The following is a 19,059-nucleotide window of genomic DNA, read 5'->3' as shown; positions in this document are numbered from 1 at the left end:
ACACAGTGTTGAAGTAAATAAAATGTAAAATGCCTTTCACCGACAAAAGCACACTCTCTCGGACAGTAAAATGGTGAAAAGAAAATAATTATTTTATGGCTTCACACCTTCGTACATTGCTGGCTGAGCAAAGCTCATGTTTACAGAATACTTACGGATTTAAAGAAACGGCACGGCGAGAAAAGATACACACGCACAAGACTGTCATTTTATTGACTAAGTGCAAACTTTTTAAAAATACAGTACCCAATATAATAGAGGTAAGACAACTAAAAGCAACTGCGATGTTTCCGGCAGTAATAGTAATTATTTGGTAACTCAAGTTATCAATTTGCTTTCGGATTTTTTCGAAAGCGCACATTGAAGTGAACGAACCACATGTTTTTGCTCAATTCCCAAATGGCGAAAAGCCATCATCTCTTGACTTCCTTGACCCGCAGCCAGTCAATCAATGATATCTTTCCCTTCATCTTCGACCGTATGCAAAAGGGAAACCAGACCTCCTCAAGCAATCACGAGCAATAGTAGTCTGAGCCCCACTGAGCCGCAGTGAGTCAGCATTAAATCAGTCTCATAATTGAAACATAAACAATAAATTGATTGTATGCCTTCGTTGCATCCATTGAGTTGCGGAAACCATTTGAAAGATCGCGAAATGGTTCACCGTCGTCGTAGATGGTTCAGAAAGATACACTAATGGGCTCAGTCGTCGGAGTGTGGCGTGGGCGCCAACTTGGTCGCATGTCGATCGGCCTCGTCTAGGAGCAGAATAGGCGAGGTTATCTCGGTGGGAAAAAAGAGCACTCAATTTTCACGTAATCCCTTTTCTGGTTGGTCACACAACGTGCTTGTGCTGTCGGGACGGGCGAACATCAAACTCTGGTGGGCTCTCGCTACCACGGTCTGCAAATGACCATAACAAGCAATTTCCAAGTGTCTGGCTTGTAGGTACCACATAGTGAAACTGACCGGTCGAGAGATGGCCGAGTCTGATTGCTGGCGAAAGGTAGTAACGAATGAAAATTACTGAACGCCCTGGGCGCTTTGAGTACTTGTGGTTTCACTCTTCTTATCCATGTGCGGTACGTTCGAATTTTTGACTCCAATGGCGAAGAACTGGAACAGTGTGTGCTGCGTGGTTGCGGCGTGTGAACTTTTGCTTGGAAGTACGATTTTGAGCTTGTTCTGTAGAGTTTCGTTGTTATGCTACTTCTGACTAGATACTAGAATAGACAATTTATTCATCTATTTGCTTACATATTCATTTCAGTAAGTTATCATAAAGTGTGCAAAATATGATATATTTTCTGTTTGGCAAAAAATATCTAATAAATCAATCTCATGGTGTAATTATTGTTTATTAAACTTCAAAATTATCTTCGGAAGAATCTCTGGAAAGTGAAAAAATCATTAAAATTGTTTCGTTCATGATTCAAATAAGTCAATTTTAATACCTTTCTATTGACATATCACTTTGATCACTAGGATCAATCGGTTCTGAACAAATCGTACAAACATTCTCAATTTCTAGAAAACATTCGTAACAATATATGCCACCGCAACCTGGCCTAATACAGCTAACTGCTTCATTCTCATCAGTGCGTTCACCACAGAAAATGCAATACTTTCCGCTCCCGCTCGTTCCCAATATCTTGCGACAAATCCAGATTCGGTTAGTCTTCGCCCTGATGATGTCAATCAATCGTTTCGGTTTGGAATCTCCTTTTTTCATTCCCAATTGGCGTCGAAGGATCTTGACGAAAGATTCCCGTTTCAGTAAGATATCATTGTACAACCAAGAAGCCCTTTCCTTTGCTCTATCCGGGAAGTACGCCCTCATGACCAATTGACGGACACGAAGGCCGTAGGGCTCCATCACGATGCAGATCCAGCAAAACAGCAAGAGTAAGCCGATCTGCACGTACCGACCAAAGTTGGGGACCTTTGGATCAGGTGCACAACGCGCAGGATTCAATGCGTCCACTTGTTTTACCACGGGTTCAAACGCTCGTACGATACCTCGGTACAAATCGGCAACGATACCGAATCCACCAACCTCCAGTGTCACCATTGGAGGTTTTTCAATACCGCCTAGACGAAGGTAGATACGCTGAATTAGCGCCAAAAGCCAGTAAAGGCAATAATCGGTCGCAATAAGTCCTAGGATGTGTATTGTGGAGATGAACAGGAACAATGCATTGCGGGCGATTCGTATTTTTTCCTTTCGGATGAGGGACAGGGAGGTCAGGCGGATGTACCGATTCCGTTCTTTCCTAGTCAGAGGAAGTATCGTATCCATGTTTAACGATCGACGATGTTCATCTATGGCAATGAAATCTCGGCTAATGTAGACATTGTCAAATCTGTCCCGAGTCAGGTACTTCATTTTGTATCTTACTGCCCTGAAAACAGATCCGTGAATACATTGACTGGGTTCATTATGAATTATTGAAAGGTTTTACCTAATAACAACGCAAATTAAAAATAAACTTGAAACAATAGTAAAAATATTGAGAATAGTAAAGATATATCGACTCCGATGTTTGATTTCCTTGGTAATATCTGTAGCTATTTCCGAGTAGTTTTTTGAAAAATTGGTTTTGAACTCAAACGAATGATCAAAGTCCACCTCTACAAAAAACATAACCTGGATATCATGAATAAACTTCTCGAGTCTCCTTTCAATCTCGTCCACAATATAACTACTAGCGAAATCGATTAGCTCACAAATCAAGTCCACAACTTTGACGCTATAGCAAACCACCTTGGCTACATGTGTTACTTCACACATGAAATCCATCGGTCCCAGTTTTTGCTTGCAATCCTCCACCGCCGATTCTAATGCTCGAATGCATTGATCAAACGGCGTGCCATTCTTCTTATTACAAACCGCAGCTATATTAGCCAACCACTCGTAACCGGCCTTGATGGTGTGCACTGTGAAACAAATCGATGGTTAGTGATTTCTGTTTCAATCCTTCCATAACCCTGCACCGTACAAATACGTTTAACAAGCCTCATTACATCCATCAATACCCGTTGAACTTTCATAAACGCTTTCTCCACCTCACTGAGGATCATCTTGATTGTTCTCTTCATTGCTAGGAAGGGAGCCTTCAGTGCCTGAAGGGCATCTTGAACGGCCGCCTTCAGGCGATCCTGGCTACAGCTCAGTGCCTGGCCCAGCACGTCCACATTTGCAATCGTATTCCTTGCCGGTCCATTCATGGTCAGTACGAAAGCGTAGGCCACGCTTGCAGTGCGACCCCGCTTGCTCAATATCTGAGGTACCATCAGTAGCGTCACACACTGAAAGTCGGAACTGCGACAGGACTGGATGGTAAAGAGTGTGCCCGAAATGGCGGTCACGATGCAAGTGGTTCTTCGGCTTACGTCAAACTGATAGTAAAGAACCAGGAAAAGAGCTACCGTCTGGAACAAGCCAATTATCAGCCCGAGTACGATTTTATGGGACTTGCGATGATGTTTGGATCGAAATGGTTGGGTTGTCCGATGTGACATTTCAAACATCCATTTTAGGAGAAAAGGCAAAACATGTGGCCTACTGCCTAAGAATAGCAAATACAATATGAGTTGAAATGAGTCTTTTTCAGTTGGCAGTGCGAGTAAAGGCGTAGGATAGCCAATCCGGTGATGGCGGAGTTCGATTCTCGGTCGGTATTTGTGGTGAGAAATACTCTCGAGTCCGTGGGCATAAGGTATCAATTGTGCTTGCCACACAGATACTGTTATAAACCAATCTGTCCCGGGGATGGATAGAAACAGGTTCAATTTGCTCCCAGGTGTCAAGAAGAAATGCTTATTGCTTATGGAGCATATTCAATGCCTGATCTATTATGTACAATTTCAATAAAAAAAATTGATAAAGGATGTTTTATAAAAAAAAGTACGAGAGCAAATCAAATCAATTTAATCCTGCTTACCACAAACAGCAAAGTGTATGAAGGGTTGTAGGCCAAAAGAGCAAAACAACAAAACGTCGAGTGAGCAAATTTTAAAAATCTTCAATGTATTTTATCGAGTCATGTTCAACGACCAACAAGGGAATTTGCTGACAGATAAAACTGAAATGGCTGCCAGGTGGAAGCAACACTTCGAGACTTTGTTGAATGGAGGAAGTGACGGTGCATCGGTGATATTAAAAGTCAATAACGGCGCCGGCCACGTCCTTACGGTCATATAGGAATGGAAGGATTGTTAGTCCGACTCTCGTTGCTACTATAGACCGATTATACCTCTGCATCTCCACGATTGTCTTGGGATAGGATATCGTTTTAGTTACAAAGGATAATTTATCTGGATTCACTTTGGTAAGCGATACAATTTATGGGATGGGAAATAACACTAATTCGAGTTAAAAGTTAAAACATGCACGCCCGGTTGCATATGATAACTGAGGAGATTCGCGTTTTGGACGACCGCACGGAAGCGCAGCACTCTGTACTCACTTGCTCGATGGCTACAGCAAACTATTGAAGAACGCGCTTTTTTCGACCACGCGCGACATGCGCATGAGCCACCGAACACAAAATAGATATTTTATTTCTTTCCCGACGACTAAAACACACACTGCACTTACTTGTTCGATGGCTACTATTATTACCGGCCGCGCAATGCAGAACACAATATTTCGGCCGATCGCGCGATCGTTCTGCTGTCCGAAACAAGAGAAATCTCGCACTGAACTGATTTTTTTTACTGGCCGCGCAATGCAGAACACAATATTTCGGCCGATCACGCGTTCGTTTTGCTGTCCTAGACTGTAGTGCGCCAATTATCGAGAAATAACCCTCCTTAATTCGGCGTACAAAATTATGTCCCGTATTCAGGTTTTCGATCAACGACGGATCAAATGTTTACCCTGAGACAAATCCTTGATAAATTACGGGAGTACAACTTGCAGACACATCATCTGTTTATTGATTTCAAGGCAGCGTACGATTCAGTGAAACGGAATGAATTATGGCAAATTATGCTTGAACATGGTTTTCCGGCGAAACTGATACGGCTGATTCGTACAACGTTGGACGGATCGAAATCAAGTGTAAGGGTTGTGGATGAAATATCGACGTCATTTGTTACCTTAGATGGATTAAAGCAGGGTGATGCACTCTCGAATCTACTGTTCAATATAGCGCTCGAGGGAGCGATTAGGAGAGCTAGGGCTCATTCACAAATTACATAACGCAAAAAAACACAGATTTTAACCCCCACCCACCTCTCCGTGACTTGTTTGTAACATTTCCGTCATACCCACCCACCCCCACCTGTGACGCATAACGTCTTACTAAAATTACACAAAAATGATAAATTGGTATTTTTAGTGAACTCTTCCTTAACTTCCTTCATAGTACATAATAATACTGTCAAATTTGAATTTAATTTTAAATTTCTTTTTTTATATTATTTTATTATCATAAATGTTACCCGTAACAGAACTAAACAAACCCACCCACCCCCTAGACAAACCGTAACATTTTGTAACGCAATATTATGTACCCACCCACCCCTTAATGCGTTATGTAATTTGTGAATGAGCCCCTAGTGTGCAAAGAAGCGGTACCTTTATCACGAAATCGCATATGCTCCTGGGATTTGCGGACGATATCGATATTATCGGAATTGATCGCCGTGCCGTGGAAGAGGCTTTTTTGCCTTTTAAGAGCGAGACAGCGAGGATTGGACTCACGATCAATACCAGCAAAACGAAGTACATGGTCGCTGGCAATCAACGTGGGTTCATTAGTGGTGGTGGTAGCGAAATGGTGCTGGATGGTGAAAAATTTGAAGTGGTAGAAGAATTTGTGTATCTTGGAACATTAGTGACGTGCGATAATGATGTTACCCGCGAGGTGAAAAGGCGTATTGCAGCTGCAAATAGGGATTATTACGGACTTCGTAACCAGCTTAAGTCTCGTAGTCTGCAAACGAAAACAAAACTCGCGCTGTACACTACTCTGATTCTTCCGGTGGATTTATACGGCCATGAGACATGGGCGTTAAAGGAGGCTGATTGGAGAGCTTTCGGAGTGTTTGAGCGTAAGGTGCTGCGGACAATACTCGGCGGTAAACAGGAGAACGGTATCTGGCGGCGTCGCATGAATCACGAATTGTACCAGGTATATAAAGGGCTGGATATTATTAAGCTTATACAACACGGCAGACTACGATAGGCTGGTCACGTTGTTCGTATGCCGGAAGAACGTCAAGCGAAGATAATATTTAGTAGAGAACCCGGAAGAGGCCGCAGGCTTCGTGGAAGGCCGCGTACACGATGGCTTTTTGCAGTTGAAGAGGACCTGAGGCAGGGCGCTCAATGTTCAGAGCGACTGGAAGCGATTGGCCCAGGATCGAGTCCAGTGGAGAAGGATACTCCATTCGGCGTAGGTTCATCGAAGAGCTGTAGCCCATGGAACCCGTGGAAGGTCCGGTGCCATCTTGACTGCCATCGTGGTACTCTTCCAACTATGTCCTTAACACGTACGTCCCCTACCCCCATTTTACGACAAAACTCAAAATTCAAAACCACGCAGCTCAGCCAATTTCTAACGGATTTTCAAGCAATCTTCTGGAATCGATCACAAAATTCCTATAGTTTTAGGAACCGAGGTCAATTTTTGTGCAATGGCCATGGTTCCGGATATATTCCGAGGAGTACTGGGGTTACCTCCCTCCCGGAAAAAAATGGTCACTGGCAGATCGACTTCGAAATCCATCGTGCGACATGTCAAACTTCATGATTTTGCAAAACAAGTATACTGGAGTACATTTTGGCGACTTTCGATCGAATTGGCCACTATCCGGGTACTTCCTGGGCCTGGTTCCCTTGGGGAAGTGGCCAATTTTCATTCAATATTGGAACCCATCTTGCGACATGTCAAACTTCATGATTTTGCGAAACAAGTATACTGGAGTACTTTTCGACGATTTTCGACCGAATTGGCCACCCTCCAGGTGCTTCCAGGGCCTGGTTCCCTTGGGGAAGTGGCCAATATCCGTTCAATCTTGGAATTCATCTTGCGACATGTCAAACTTCATGATTTTGCAAAACAAGTACACTGGAGTACATTTCGGCGATTTTCGACCGAATTGGCCACCCTCCAGGTGCTTCCAGGGCCTGGTTCCCTTGTGGAAGTGGCCAATTTTCATTCAATCTTCGAACCCATCTTGCGACATGTCAAACTTCATGATTTTGCAAAACAAGTACACTGGAGTACATTTCGGCGATTTTCGACCGAATTGGCTACCCTCCAGGTGCTTCCAGGGCCTGGTTCCCTTGGGGAAGTGGCCAATTTTCATTTAATCTTGGAACCCATCTTGCGACATGTCAAACTTCATGATTTTGCAAAACAAGTACACTGGAGTACATTTCGGCGATTTTCGACCAAATTGGCCACCCTCCAGGTGCTTCCAGGACCTGGTTCCCTTAGGGAAGTGGCCAATTTTCATTCAATCTTGGAACCCATCTTGCGACATGTCAAACCTCATGATTTTGCAAAACAAGTACACTGGAGTACATTTCGGCGATTTTTGATTGAATTGACCACCATCCGAGAAGTATCCGAAGGAAGCAGGACCTGGTTCCCTAGTGGACGTGGCCAATTTTCCTTTAATCTTGGAACCCATCTTGCGACATATCAAACTTCATGATTTTGCAAAACAAGTATGGAGTACATTCCTGGAGGAACTTCCGGAGGAATTCCTGGAGGAACTTCCGGAGGAATTCCTGGAGGAACTTCCGGAGGAATTCCTGAAGGAACTTCCGGAGGAATTCCTGGAGGAACTTCCAGAGGAATTCCTGGAGGAACTTCCGGAGGAATTCCTGAAGGAACTTCCGGAGGAATTCCTGAAGGAACTTCCGGAGGAATTCCTGGAGGAACTTCCAGAGGAATTCCTGGAGGAACTTCCGGAGGAACTTCCGGAGGAATTCCTGGAGGAACTTCCGGAGGAATTCCTGGAGGAACTTCCGGAGGAATTCCTGGAGGAACTTCCGGAGGAATTCCTGGAGGAACTTCCGGAGGAATTCCTGGAGGAACTTCCGGAGGAATTCCTGGAGGAACTTCCGGAGGAATTCCTGGAGGAACTTCCGGAGGAATTCCTGGAAGAACTTCCCATTTCCCATTTCTGGAGGAATTTCCCAGAGGTACTTATGGAGGAATATCTGGAGGAATGTCCAAAGGTACCACGCCACCGTCGGTAAAATTTCAATCAGCGCACAGGTCTACCTGGAAGTTCCCGGAAGGTGGCCAATTCGATCGAAAATCACCGAAATGGACTCCAGTGTACTTGTTTTGCAAAATCGCCGAAACGTTCTCCAGTGTACTTGTTTTGCGAAATCATGAAGTTTGACATGTCGCAAGATGGATTCCAAGAGTAAACGAAAATTGGCCACTTCCCCAAGGGAACCAGGTCCTGCTTCCTTCGGATACTTCTCGGATGGTGGTCAATTCGATCGAAAATCGCCGAAATGTACTCCAGTGTACTTGTTTTGCAAAATCATGAAGTTTGACATGTCGCAAGATGGGTTCCAAGATTGAATGAAAATTGGCCACATCACAAACGGAACTAGGCCCTGGAAGCACCTGGAGGGTGGCCAATTCGGTCGAGAATCGCCGAAATGTACTCCAGTGTACTTGTTTTGCAAAATCATGAAATTTGACATGTCGCAAGATGGGTTCCAAGATTCAATGGAAATTGGCCACTTCCCCAAGGGAACCAGGCCCTGGAAGCACCTGGAGGGTAGCCAGTTCGGTCGAAAATCGCCGAAATGTACTCCAGTATACTTGTTTAGCAAAATCATGAAGTTTGACATGTCGCACGATGGATTTCGAAGTCGATCTGCCAGTGACCATTCTTTCCGGGAGGGAGGTAACCCCAGTACTCCCCGGAATATATCCGGAACCATGGCCATTGCACAAAAATTGACCTCGGTTCCTGAAACTATAGGAATTTTGTGATCGATTCCAGAAGATTGCTTGAAAATCCGTTAAAAATTGGCTGAGCTGCGTGGTTTTGAATTTTAAGTTTTGTCGTAAAATGGGGGTTGGGGACGTACGTGTTAATATAATACTAATTTCTCAAGGTTTGGCTCATACTCATAATTTTCTCAGCTTTGGTATTCAACAAAGAATCTGCAGCCTGCACTTGAATTCATGAATGGTTCTGAACGAGAGCACCATCGCTTAATGATATGTATAAGAAAAAACTTATACATTGCATTAGTCACATACATTCCGAAACTTATACTTTTCATTAGCTTATGAATGTTATTAGCTTTTTGATATGGGATCTTTCATTAGATGGCATAATGAAGAGTATAAGTATTTTCGAATGGTTTTTTGCCATAACATATAAGGTTATTTTTTTACGTGTAGGGATTTTTTTAAAGTGGTCCAGGGGTGCATATTTACCACAGGAATCGAGCCCTGTACTTGGTTTTGATGAACATTTTTATTTTATAATAACGGTCTAATGGCGCACCGTGGCGTTCGTCGCGTCCAGGCAGCGTCGCATGAATCACGAGTTCTACCAGGTGTATAAAGGGCTGGATAATATTAAGCTTATACAACACGGCAGACTACGGTGGGCTGGACACGTTGTTCGTATGCCGGAAGAACGTCAAGCGAAGATAATATTTAGTAGAGAACAAGAAGAGGTCGCAGGCTTCATGGAAGGAGGCGTGCACAATAGCTTTTTGCAGGACCTGAGGGCGCTCAATGTTCAGGGCGACTGGAAGCGATTGGCCCAGGATCGAGGCCAGTGGAGAAGGATACTCCATAGACTAATGGGCCAAATACAATGCCAAATTCACGATTCAGCCATCTTGGATTTTAGTATAGGAGAGCCAGCCGGTTTGTTTATGTTTTGCACCGAAAATGAATTTTTCACCCCCGCCTTCTTCTCGTCCATGATTTGTGCTGATTGAAACACCTAGCTGTGTATTCATCTTGGAGTAGACGACCCGCTCAAATGTCAAAATCCATCGAGTGAGTGAATTTGATGAACTCCTGCATAGGTGTATTCGGCGTAGGTTCATTGAAGAGCTGTAGTAGTCCATCAAGTATCAAGTAAGTATAGGGTGACCATGTGGTATGCTAAATGAGGACATGTCCTCCTTTTTCATTAAAAATCAGATGTCCTCCTTTTGCGCTAAAATGTCCTCCTTTTTGAATACTTTAAAAAATAGAAATTCTAGTTTTATGAACAATACTGCAACGTGCTGCAACAGAGATCCATTCGCAAATTAATCGTGTTGCACACATTTACGTTTTTTGCTTTGTAATATGAAATATTTTTCGTAAAGTTATCGTATAAAATCAATTTTAATATCGAAGAATACTTGCTTAATTTACAGTAACACAGGCGTAGAAGATAGCAGAAGAATCGGAATTGGGAAAAGTGGATTAGGAAAAATGCAAATGCTTTGAAAATTATTTTGAGCTGTTATAGTAAAATGTCTTTACTTGTCATAATACAATTTTGTACAGATACGTACTTCGACCTCAACAGTAAGGCCGTTTTCAGTGTCTCGTACTTGACTCGAGTGGTGGAATTAAATGGAATTGGGCAACTGCAAATGCTTTTCAAAATTTACTTCGAGTTGCCTTTGGAATGCATCGCACGGTACCTTTCTTGAATATGTGAGGCAAAGAGCAGCCGCTATGCCATTCCTAGAATGGGTCAAAAATCCAGGGGACTGAAGAGAAGGCTTGTAGTATCGAAACTACATCATCTAGAACACCTTCTTTATAAATACCTAGGTTGTAGATTGAGGGTGACTGGGGGTCTTCTGTGTGTGGGTGTTCGATAATAAAAACATTCATTCGTACTTGAACTCTAAACGAGACTCCACGTGTTTTTACTAAGACTCACAAATCCGAGGGTTTCGGGGATACTACATTTTGGCGACGAGGATCCAAATGGCGAATCCGTTTGGTAAGTATTATTTATCGCGAAGTACTTGAGTACATTATAAGATTTCATGACAAGAGGTAGATGGTATGAATGCCATTAACTGACCAAGATGCGAAGGCAAAATGTTCTCTTATTTTGCCCGCAGGAAGAAAAAAAAAAAAGAAGGAAACATGAGTTGGTTTTCATATTTGCTTGAATGCAGTGGAGATGCTTAAATGCAGCGGGGAATTTGCTTAAATGCAGTGAATTTGCTTAAATGCAGTGAATTGATAATTGGATCTGTCAAAGAACAGAAAGTGAGTTTGGACAACTGCAGCTTTAATGCGGATTCTTTTGGCAAAAAAAAAGTAGGAAAATATAACGGAAGCAAGTACAATGTCAAAATTAACTGGTATGACTGGTATGTGATGGTGTGGAAAAACACTCGAGAAAACTTACACTACTAAAAATCCACACATATTTATTGGCAAAAATCCATAGATTTAACTTATGATGTATATCAGCGCACACATAACCATTCTCCACGCGAACTACTAATAAAATATATATCCAAATAAATTTTATGTGTGGTCTCGAATTAGCAATTATTTAATTTATGTGTGGTTCTATATCGATTATATTAGGGTGGAGCTATTGCAAAAATTTATAACGGCGACACATATATCTTATATAGATATTTTTGGCAGTGTACACATTCCTTCCATACATGAACAATTGGAAATCATGAAGATAAATCGACAACTGAAAAACCACCTATTATGAAAAGAAAAATATAAAAAAATAAAATAAAAATGAATATTAAATACGTACAATCTAGATTGTATCCTGCCGGTGGCATTTATTTCGTTTTTACCAAAGAAAAAAAAAGTTTTGTGTTTGCACCTATAAAGCAGTTTGAGTTAGTTTTTTTTCTGAGTGTGCGGACTACACAATCACTATAGATAGTGGAATATATAGATGAGCGAAGATAAATCCTCTGTCTCCAAACGAACTGTCAAACGTGTCTCCAAACGAGCATGACGTTGACAATGACAATGGAAACGTTAAGGGCTGTGACGTCATATGTGCGTGTGCACGGGCAAAAAAATCGACTCAGCCATGCTTTCGCTCATCTTTCCACTATCTATAACAATCACCGTTCATAAGCACGCCATATATTTTTCACTGGGGTACGCAAGAGAATAAAAACAAAACAGAAAAAAATGACACTTCATTTTCTACATGTCTACACAAATCTCGTACAAAGTAGAAAAAGTTAGTTGTGAAAAATTTACTCTGATTGAGTTTAAATAATTTTAATTGTTTTGCCGCTGGAAAAAATTGTATTTTTGAAAGAAGTTTCGTACAAGTATGTAAACGTTGTGACGAGTTGATATTGGTTTCAAAACCGAAAATTGAAAATTGAGGTGCTATAGCCGTGCTGCTTGGGTTCTTTTTTTTTTTGCAGACATGCTGCGTTCTCTTGGGCTACAGCTCCAGCCGTTTGACTATGCGTCACATACCGACGATGCTGGTATTGAGTGGAGTAAATGGCTAAGGTCGTTTGAAACGATGATTCGTGCCAGTCGAATCGAAGATGATGAATGGAAGAGGGATCTACTACTGCATTATGCGGGTCCGAGTGTTCAACAGCTGTTTGATACGCTTCCGGAGATACCCGGAACTGAGATGCGGGGTCCGTTGCTGCATATTGAGCACTACACGCCAAATATGACCATCTATGAAGAAGCCAGGGCGAAGTTGAATGATTTTTTCTTGCCAAAAGAAAATTCAACGTACGAACGGCATTTACTACGCCAAATGAAACAGCGAGCTGGCGAAAGCATCGACGCCTTCACTATTCGACTACGTGTACAGGCAGAGCGTTGTGGTTTTGATGACAAAGTGGAGGAAAACGTCAAAGATCAAATAATACAGAATTGCCAGTCTGCCACGTTACGTCGCGATTTGCTGAAACGAGGGGACGCAAGTCTTGAAGAAGTGTTGAGCATCGCGAAGATTTTCGAGACTGTTGCCGAACAGGAAAAGTCATTTGTCGGTGGAAGTGATACAAAACCACACGCTGGTGAAGTAAACAAGATCGATGTAGCTCCTTACGAGAAAAGAAGAAGGTTGATCGACCAAAAGCAGCTCGAATGTCATCGGTGTGGATACTTTGGGCATATCTCCAAAGATGAAAAATGTCCTGCGAAAGGAAAAATATGCAACAAGTGTGGCATCAGCGATCATTTCGCGAAGAAGTGCCGTACTAAAGAAACGAAAAATATCTCCAGGAAGTCGAATGCATATCAGCGGATTGGGCGACAAGGGATAGATTTTTCAAATGACGATGGGAAGGATACGAATGTGGTGAAGCATATTTCCGATGAGCAGGTGGAATACATTTTTCATATAACATCCAGCAGCAGCGGTGAAATCCAGTGTGAGATTGGTGGTGTTACTGTACCTGCTGTTATTGACTCCGGTTCCAAGTATAATTTGTTGAGCCAGCTGAATTGGGAGCAATTAAAAGATAAGAAAGTGGTTGTAACAAATCAACGGCGGGAGGCACCAATGGTATTCAAAGCGTATGGAGGACAGTCGTTGCCATTGGTTGGCGTATTCACCGCAACGATAAAACTGGGAGTCGCAATGGAATTAGCTGAGTTTTTCGTCGTAAAAGGAAATGGGAAAATCCTGATTGGTCGTGATACCGCTACGAGGATGGGCGTTTTGAAGATTGACATACCTGTTAGTGAAGTGGATGTAGTCGACGCCGAAAACAAGAGGCTGGGATCCATCAAAAACATCATTGTGGATATTCCAATCAAGTCGGACGCTGCACCAGTTGTTCAACCATATCGTCGTATACCGGTGGCGTTAGAGAAGCTGGTCGATAATAAACTAGACGAGTTGCTTGAACAGGGTGTTATTGAACCGGTGAACGAACCGGCAAAATGGATATCGCCGGTAGTCGTGGTTCCGAAAGGGGATGATGGTGATGTGCGCATCTGTGTTGATATGCGACGGGCTAATGAAGCCGTAGAAAGAGAAAATCATCCACTGCCGACTTTTGAAGATTTTCTGCCACACTTGGCTAAAGCGAAGGTTTTCTCTCGATTGGATGTGAAAAACGCTTTCCACCAGGTATGTTGATACCCAGCCATTCATAGTAAATTGATAGTAATCGTCTTTATGACATATAAACGTGCAACTTGAACGCACAATTGAATTTGTTTTTTTTTAGTTTGTGAAAGTCTATAAAACTGTTCCCTGCTTCATGCTATCAATTGTTACACCGAATAAAAGAAAAACAATTTGGAATTTTTTAGAAAATTTACAGTCTGTGTTTTATTTTTAGGTAGAAATATCAAAACGATCACGAGAAATCACGACATTCATCACGCGTAAAGGTTTGTTTCGATATACTCGACTAATGTTCGGTATTAACTGTGCGCCCGAACTGTTCCAAAAGACAATGGAACAGATCTTGAGCGGTTGTGATGGGTGTTTAAATTATATCGACGATGTGATTGTTCACGGATGTGATCAGAAAGAGCACGACATGAGACTGGAAAAGGTACTTAAGCGGCTTAAAGAGTGGAATGTAATCCTGAACGAAAGTAAGTGTATTTATGGAGTGACTGAAATGAAAGTTTTGGGGCATGTTTTGTCAGCGGACGGAATCAAACCTGATACAGACAAGCTGGAATCAATTCGTCGTTTCCGGGAACCAAAATCTGCAGAAGAAGTTAGGAGTTTCTTGGGCTTGGTCAATTACCTTAGCAAATTTATTCCCAATCTAGCAACTTTAACGTATCCACTACGGCGGTTGACGGTTCAGAAACAGAGCTTTGTGTGGGGATCTGAAGAGCAAGTAGCTTTTGAAAAGCTAAAGGCACACATGGTTCGTCCTACTACCTTAGGTCATTTTGATGCTTCGGATCGGACACAACTGGTGGCTGATGCTAGTCCGGTTGGTTTGGGAGCGGTCCTTATGCAGATTAACGAAGAAGGCCCAAGAATTATTGCGTATGCGTGCAAGAGTTTATCTGACACCGAGAAACACTATGCACAGATCGAGAAGGAGGCGCTAGCACTCGTTTGGGCCGTCGAGCGGTTTCATTTTTATTTGTACGGTCGGTCATTTGAGCTTATAACGGATCACAAACCGTTAGAGGCTATTTTCGGTTCAAGATCGAAACCATGTGCAAGAATCGAAAGGTGGGTGGTTCGACTACAATCATATAAAGCCAGGGTCATTTATCGCCCGGGCAAATCGAACATTGCAGATCCGATCTCCCGATTAGCAATAACAGATAGTATAACCGGAAAAACTTTCGATGAATGTGCTGAACATTACGTAGGTTGGGTAGCTTCAAACGCCTTACCGGTGGTGCTGAAGATGACAGAAATCGAGCAAGCGTCAGAAGCTGACAAGGCTATCCAAGCCGTTCGAGTTAGTGTAGAACAAGGTGTTTGGTCAGAAGATGCGATGCCGTTGAAGGTGTTTGCTACAGAGCTGTGTTTTGCAGGCAACATTTTATTACGAGGAATCAGAATAGTAATGCCAGAAACATTGAGGCTGCGCACACTAGACTTAGCTCATGAAGGTCATCCTGGGATGACCATTATGAAGCAGAGATTGAGAGCAAAAGTTTGGTGGCCAAAACTGGATTTGCAAGTTGAGCGATACGTCAAAAGTTGCCGAGGATGCATGCTGGTCGCGGCGCCTTCCGCACCGGAACCGATGAAACGCAGGGAGTTACCTTCAGGGCCATGGCAACACGTTGCCATTGATTTTCTTGGTCCGCTTCCATCAAGTCATTACCTATTCGTGATAGTTGATTATTTTAGCCGATATGTCGAGGTGGAAATCATGACGAAGATTGACACTTGCGAGACAATTAAACGTTTGAATTCGATTTTTGCCCGTTTTGGTTTGCCTTTATCTATTACGGCTGATAATGGACCACAATTCGCCAGTGAGGAATTTCGTCACTTTTGCACTGCCAACAATATAAAGCTTATCAGCACAACTCCGTATTGGCCACAACAAAATGGCGAAGTCGAAAGACAGAACCGATCTCTTTTGAAAAGGTTGACAATCAGTCAAGCTACAAATACTGACTGGGTTGAAGAATTGCACAAATATCTTTTAATGTATCGTTCATCTCCGCATTCAACCACGAAGAAAACTCCATCAGAAATGCTGTTTGGATATAACATACGCGATCGGCCACCATCAATCTATCAACCGAAAAATGGGGACGAGGAAACAATTGATCAGGACAAAATTGTAAAGGAAAGAGGAAAGATATACGCTGATGAACGATGTTCTGGTAAAGAAAATGACGAAAAGCAATAAGTTATCCCCAAATTTTGAGCCTCAGGTTTTCAAAGTTCTCAAGCGGAAAGGCGGAGATGTTATGATATCCTCAAAAGAATCTGGCGTTAAATATCGTAGACACGTGTCTCATCTACAGCGAATTACCAATGGAGATAATGAAGATGCGATTTCGGACTCGGCAGGAGACAAGGATGGAAAATCGAAAACTTTTCTGAAGAACAAGGACGAGGCTCGGGACGAGGGACGTTTAAACTCGACCGAGTTACAACAATCGAAAATCAAGCGAGTCATCCGAAAGCCCGCCTATATGCGAGACTTTGTACAAGCGATTCAGATTAGCTCTGACGATAAGCATTAAAAAAAAATAAATAAAAGAAAGAAAGTGAATGTAGTATCGAAACTACATCATCTAGAACACCTTCTTTATAAACACCTAGGTTGTAGATTGAGGGTGACTGGGGGTCTTCTGTGTGTGGGTGTTCGATAATAAAAACATTCATTCGTACTTGAACTCTAAACGAGACTCCACGTGTTTTTACTAAGACTCACAAATCCGAGGGTTTCGGGGATACTACAAGGCTAATACGCCTACCCACCATTCATTCAATATGGCGTAAAATGTTTTTGTTTTAATTTCGTTTAATTCATGATAACATAACTTCGGAAGTATCGACGAGCTCAAGGCAAGCGACAAACTCAAAAGGCAAGATGTACTTCAACTAATTGTAAGTTTTCGCCAGGAGAAGATAATTGCCGATATTCAGCACTAACTGCGTACAAACCAATCACCCAAAATGAGCGCTGAATTCGGGTATACTACCCAGAAACTGGGTACCAAAAACAGAAGTGCCAAAAACGATGTTGGGTAGAGTGCCATTGTACAGCGGATGACAGGTGTTTCACCCTCCTGCAAAAATCTGAACTAATCTGAACAGTTAAGTTTCTTTAGTCTAAAGTTTTGAATTTCATCAGTTGATAACTTATGGTAATATAGTTAACGATATCATTCTCATTTACATGCCTTACATCGTGATTCTCAATGGCATTCAATAAAAAAAAATCTCCACAGGTCTGATAAGCATTTTGTGTTCAGTTCTTATAGAATCTAATGTTCTGTTACACCCAGCCAAAAAAACTTAAGAGCGTCATAAAAACTACTTATGATTCGGCGCCACAATGATTATATTTGAAAATCTTAAGTTCTATTTATGATTCCGAAGGGGAAAATCTTTCTCAACTATTTACATATTTCATAAATAGACTTATGAAAACCATATGAAAGAATTATTAGTGTTATAAGAAATGTTAATATATTTCATAGTTTGAGCTTTTGAGTGTTATAATTAAAAAGGCATGAAATTCGATAGTCTTTGTAATGAAAAATATAATGATGAATGTAAGCTGTTTTTCTGTTTTGCTAAAGATATTGTACGTGGATTTCCCTATTGGACCCGACCGTTCGAAATAGTCGCTCCTTGAACGGTCGTTGGAATCGCCGTTTTCACCTTCACACCGGTTTTCATAGTAAAATCTGTCAAAACTGACAAGTCTGCCACGTGGTTTTTGCTGTTTCCTTCGAACTTCTCTTTCTTTTTCCGATGTTTTGACATCTGTTATGATAGACAAGGAGCAAAAAACAAGGTAATCTACCAAACATTTATTGAGTTTGGCAAACCTTGCTGCAAAAGGGAACGTTTGAAATAGGCAAGTGAACCGACCTTCGAATCCATTGGTCAAGTTGGATATGAAACGATACTGAAATATAAATTTCAAACTAACATTGCAGAATAAATCGAAAGTTTCAGAATTACAGAAATCTATTTACAAAACTGTTCCACGTGTAGGTAAGGTGACTTCAGATGTCACAATAATATTACGTGGAGCAGGAATGTTATTAGATAATGAATATTTTTATGTTTTCCTCCAAATCAATTACTGTCATAGCCTGAAAAGTAATTTTAAAGGAGAATTAATTTGAATACAGAAAAGATGAAAATATAATCCTATTAAATTATATTGTTTAATACAACTGAGAGGCACCATAAACCAAAATAACTTAAGAAAACGCTTTAAACGATCCTGTGCACATTACATGCGGACAGTTGGAGTTGAAATTGATCAAGGAATGAAGCCCACTTATCCAACGTTGCCATCGTTAACGGAATAGTTTTTTCACAATAATTACGCTTATATCAATCATAAGTTTTGGTTATGGGATTCACAAGCCACATTTTAAACATCATAAGGCTTTAATGAATCCGAAAAAATCCCAATACATAAGTTGTAACTTATGAAAATCTTAAGTTATTTTGCCTCGGTGTAGATATCTATTGCCAAATGATCAAAATTATATGCGATGAGCTTTTCTTGTTGAAATTCTGTGGAATATCGCTGAAAATGCCAGCATAATAATATTCAACATTTGTTCACTATTGATTTTAAAAAGATGAAGTTAACATATTTCCATTACAAAGAAGGTGCTTGCAGTTTATAACTGGAAATATTTCATCTGAAGATTAAGTAATGTAATGTTAATAAGGTAGAAGAATATGTCGTATCTTCCAGCTGAAACAAAGTTGCATATGCTAGCGAATAAGTGTATGAAGTGGGGGCGATATAGGCACATTCGTCTATTTGAGTTTACGCAAAGTGGACGTATATGGCCTCCACTTGCACTTATTTGTATAGATATGCTTTTTTACCAAATGTACTCCTTTTTTCGCTATGATTTGTGTGAATTGTGTTAGCCGGAGAAGGAGGGAACCCCCTCACAAAGAACAACAAAATACTAGAGT

The 19,059-nt window shown here is 41.6% G+C and overlaps 2 protein-coding genes across 4 annotated transcripts; one reads left to right on the top strand and one right to left on the bottom strand.

The window, feature by feature from the left end:
• Positions 1–1,239: 1,239 nt before the first annotated feature.
• LOC134214647 (DC-STAMP domain-containing protein 2) lies at positions 1,240–3,534 on the bottom strand. 3 transcript variants are annotated; one of them, XM_062693967.1, is made up of 4 exons: positions 3,000–3,534; positions 2,463–2,937; positions 1,455–2,402; positions 1,240–1,391 (listed from the first exon to the last, which is right to left on the bottom strand). In XM_062693967.1, exons 1-4 carry the CDS (start codon positions 3,529–3,531, stop codon positions 1,361–1,363), a joined length of 1,986 nt encoding a protein of 661 aa, XP_062549951.1. In that variant the 5' UTR covers positions 3,532–3,534; the 3' UTR covers positions 1,240–1,360. The 3 variants fall into 3 exon arrangements, with proteins under 3 accessions (XP_062549951.1, XP_062549952.1, XP_062549953.1); XM_062693968.1 differs by having other exon boundaries at positions 3,006–3,534; XM_062693969.1 differs by lacking the exon at positions 1,240–1,391 and having other exon boundaries at positions 1,448–2,402.
• A 7,294-nt stretch (positions 3,535–10,828) lies between these two features.
• On the top strand, positions 10,829–16,282 carry LOC134209072 (uncharacterized protein K02A2.6-like). The gene is made up of 3 exons (XM_062685052.1): positions 10,829–10,956; positions 12,383–14,061; positions 14,276–16,282. Exons 1-3 carry the CDS (start codon positions 10,941–10,943, stop codon positions 16,280–16,282), a joined length of 3,702 nt encoding a protein of 1,233 aa, XP_062541036.1. The 5' UTR covers positions 10,829–10,940.
• The last annotated feature ends 2,777 nt before the right edge of the window (positions 16,283–19,059 follow it).

Source organism: Armigeres subalbatus, chromosome 2 (assembly GCF_024139115.2).
Source record: "Armigeres subalbatus isolate Guangzhou_Male chromosome 2, GZ_Asu_2, whole genome shotgun sequence".
In the NCBI taxonomy this organism is placed as follows: domain Eukaryota; kingdom Metazoa; phylum Arthropoda; class Insecta; order Diptera; family Culicidae; genus Armigeres; species Armigeres subalbatus.
Note: the sequence above shows the minus strand (reverse complement) of the source record. Positions and strands in the feature narration are given on the sequence as shown.

Bases quoted from the DNA above. Each gene is read 5' to 3' on its own strand.
- LOC134209072 (XM_062685052.1), top strand. The intron at 14,062-14,275 runs GTATGTTGATAC...TTTTATTTTTAG, and splicing joins TGAAAAACGCTTTCCACCAG to GTAGAAATATCAAAACGATC.
- LOC134214647 (XM_062693967.1), bottom strand. From the start codon at position 3,531: ATGTTTGAAATGTCACATCGGACAACCCAACCATTTCGATCCAAACAT. The intron at 2,403-2,462 runs GTAAAACCTTTC...ATCTGTTTTCAG, and splicing joins TTAATTTGCGTTGTTATTAG to GGCAGTAAGATACAAAATGA. The intron at 1,392-1,454 runs GTATTAAAATTG...TTCACTTTCCAG, and splicing joins AGTGATATGTCAATAGAAAG to AGATTCTTCCGAAGATAATT.